This window comes from Nerophis ophidion, linkage group LG08 (assembly GCF_033978795.1).
Source record: "Nerophis ophidion isolate RoL-2023_Sa linkage group LG08, RoL_Noph_v1.0, whole genome shotgun sequence".
Lineage (NCBI taxonomy): Eukaryota > Metazoa > Chordata > Actinopteri > Syngnathiformes > Syngnathidae > Nerophis > Nerophis ophidion.
The window spans coordinates 1,147,843-1,150,701 of NC_084618.1; the positions used below are offsets into that span (position 1 = coordinate 1,147,843).

General features: G+C 36.4%; 1 protein-coding gene across 1 annotated transcript in view; it reads left to right on the forward strand.

The window, feature by feature from the left end:
• The first annotated feature begins 806 nt into the window (after positions 1–806).
• The window catches only part of LOC133557171 (uncharacterized), a 15,707-nt gene continuing 13,654 nt past the window's right edge, over positions 807–2,859 (forward strand). Inside the window, exon 1 of the mRNA XM_061907421.1 lies at positions 807–1,114. Within this exon, the coding sequence (XP_061763405.1) occupies positions 820–1,114 (295 nt within the window). The 5' untranslated portion in view covers positions 807–819. The remainder of the gene's footprint in view (positions 1,115–2,859) is intronic.

Consider the following 2,859-nt stretch of genomic DNA (forward strand, 5'->3'; position numbering starts at 1 on the left):
GAGTCTTGAAGTAATCTATATATATATATATATATATATATATATGTATATATATATATATATATATATATGTATATATGAAATACTTTGGCGACTTGTCCAGGGTGTACCCCACCTTCCGCCCGATTGTAGCTGAGATAGGCGCCAGCGCCCCCCGCGACCCCGAAAGGGACTAAGCAGTAGAAAATAGATGGATGGACTTGGTAAATTCTATCTGTAAATATACTCCTCCCCTCTTAACCACGCCCCCAAACAGGCCTACGCCCCACCCCCACCCACGCTCGCCCCATACAACACCACGCCCCCACCTGCCGAAATCGGAGGTCTCAAGGTTGGCAAGTATGTATTTAGATATGATAAGGCATGAAATATTTTTATTGGTATTTAGCACATTATGCTACGTTCTCTTTTATTTGATCTTTATATGGTATTGGATTATTTTGTAGATTTTTTTTTTAGGAACAAAAATTATACATTTATAATTCACTCAACAGTCAAAGCACTTTCAACAACAAGGAAAGAAAACAAAAGCAAATATAGAGAGTATTAAATATTAATAAATATTTTTTTTATTTTTATTTTTTAATTAAAGGGACAAAAATGGCTACCTAAATCACTTTAAATGTTTTTTAACAAATATATTTATTTAAGGGCATTTTGTTGAAGTTGACATCGGTCAACAGTTGCGTTTTTTATGTTATAGTGGCGCCATCTAGCGGTGAATTCAGACCAGTGCCTCACTGTTCGATCATCCATTAACCGTCCTTGCGGTCAATGATTATCGATTTTATCGAGCCAAAGTTCAAGCCAAAGCAAAAAATGGCCATCAATGTTCCAATGATGTCGCTAAGAATCACATCTTGTCGGACATGCTTTCAATGTGCAGGTTACTTTATCGGCCCGTCGTGGCGTCGATCACTACCGAGCCCCGGGGCCAGGGGCTACTACTACGGCAGCGGGACGCCCGGAGGCGCTAAGCCGGGTGAGGCGACTCGTGTGCGGGTTGTGGACCTCCGCAGCGACACGGTGACCAAGCCCGGGGCGGCGATGCGGCGAGCCATGGCCGAGGCCGAGGTCGGGGACGATGTGATGGGGGAAGACCCGACGGTTAACGGTACGTAGGGAAGACGTGTTATCGCCTGGGAAACATATCTTATTCATATTGTGACTTGAAATGAAGTTTGAACAGAAATAATTGGAACTGTCCAAGATTTAAACATCACAGTGTTTGCTTAGATCAGGGGTGTCCAAACTTTTTCCACTTAGGGCCGCATGCGGGCGCCATTTATTTTAAAAAACAATCCAATATATGAATAAAAAATATACATTTAGGCCCCCAAAGGGTTTTGGTAAAAATAAAATGTAAAAAATGTGTCATAATTAAGTATTATTATTTTTATTATTATTCAAGTTTTAAATTGGCCCTGCGATGAGGTGGCGACTTGTCCAAGGTGTACCCTGCCTTCCGCCCGATTGTAGCTGAGATAGGCACCAGCGCCCCCTGCTACCCCAATGGATGGATGGAAGTTTTAAATCTCTAGACCAGGTCGCCCGTAAGGACCAGATGAGTCGCCTGCTGGCCTGTTCTAAAAATAGCTCAAATAGCAGCACTTACCAGTGAGCTGCCTCCATTTTTTAAATTGTATTTATTTACTAGCAAGCTGGTCTCGCTTTGCTTGACATTTTTAATTCTAAGAGAGACAAAACTCAAATAGAATTTGAAAATCCAAGAAAATATTTTCAAGACTTGGTCTTCACTTGTTTATATAAATTCATTTATTTTTTTGTGAATTATATTTATATAGCGCTTTTTCTCTAGTGACTCAAAGCGCTTTACATAGTGAAACCCAATATCTACTTTTTACATTTAAAGCAGTGTGGGTGGCACTGGGAGCAGGTGGGTAAAGTGTCTTGCCCAAGGACACAACGGCAGTGACTGGGATGGCGGAAGCGGGGATCGAACCTGCAACCCTCAAGTTGCTGGCACGGCCACTCTACCAACCGAGCTATACCCTTTGCTTCTTATTACTTTCAGAAAGACAATTTTAGAGAAAAAATACTACCTTAAAAATGATTTTAGGATTTTTAAACACATATACCTTTTTACCTTTTAAATTCCTTCCTCTTCTTTCCTGACAATTTAAATCAATGTTCAAGTCATTTTATTTTTTTTATTGTAAAGAATAATAAATACATTTTAATTTAATTCTTCATTTTAGCTTCTGTTTTTTTGACAAAGAATATTTGTGAAATATTTCTTCAAACTTATTATGATTAAAATTCAAAAAAATTATTCTGGCAAATCTAGAAAATCTGTAAATCAAATTTAAATCTTATTTCAAAGTCTTTTGAATTTCTTTTAAAATGTTTGTCCTGGAAAGTCTAGAAGAAATAATGATTTGTCTTTGTTAGAAATATAGCTTGGTCCAATTTGTTATATATTCTAACAAAATGCAGATTGGATTTTAACCTATTTAAAACATGTCATCAAAATTCTAAAATTAATCTTAATCAGGAAAAATTACTAATGACGTTCCATAAATTCTTTATTTTTTCCAAAAGATTCGAATCAGCTAGTTTTTTAATTCATTTTTTTCGTTTGAATTTTAAAGAGTCAAAATTGAAGATAAACTATGTTTTAAAATTAAATTTTCATTTTTTTCGTGTTTTCTCCTCTTTTAAACCGTTCAATTAAGTGTTTTTTTCATCATTTATTCTCTACAAAAAAAACTTCCGTATAAGGAAAAAAAAAGTACGACGGAATGACAGACAGAAATACCCATTTTTTTGTACATATAGATTTATTTATTGAAGGTAAATTGAGCAAATTGGCTATTTCTGGCAATTTATTGAAGTGTG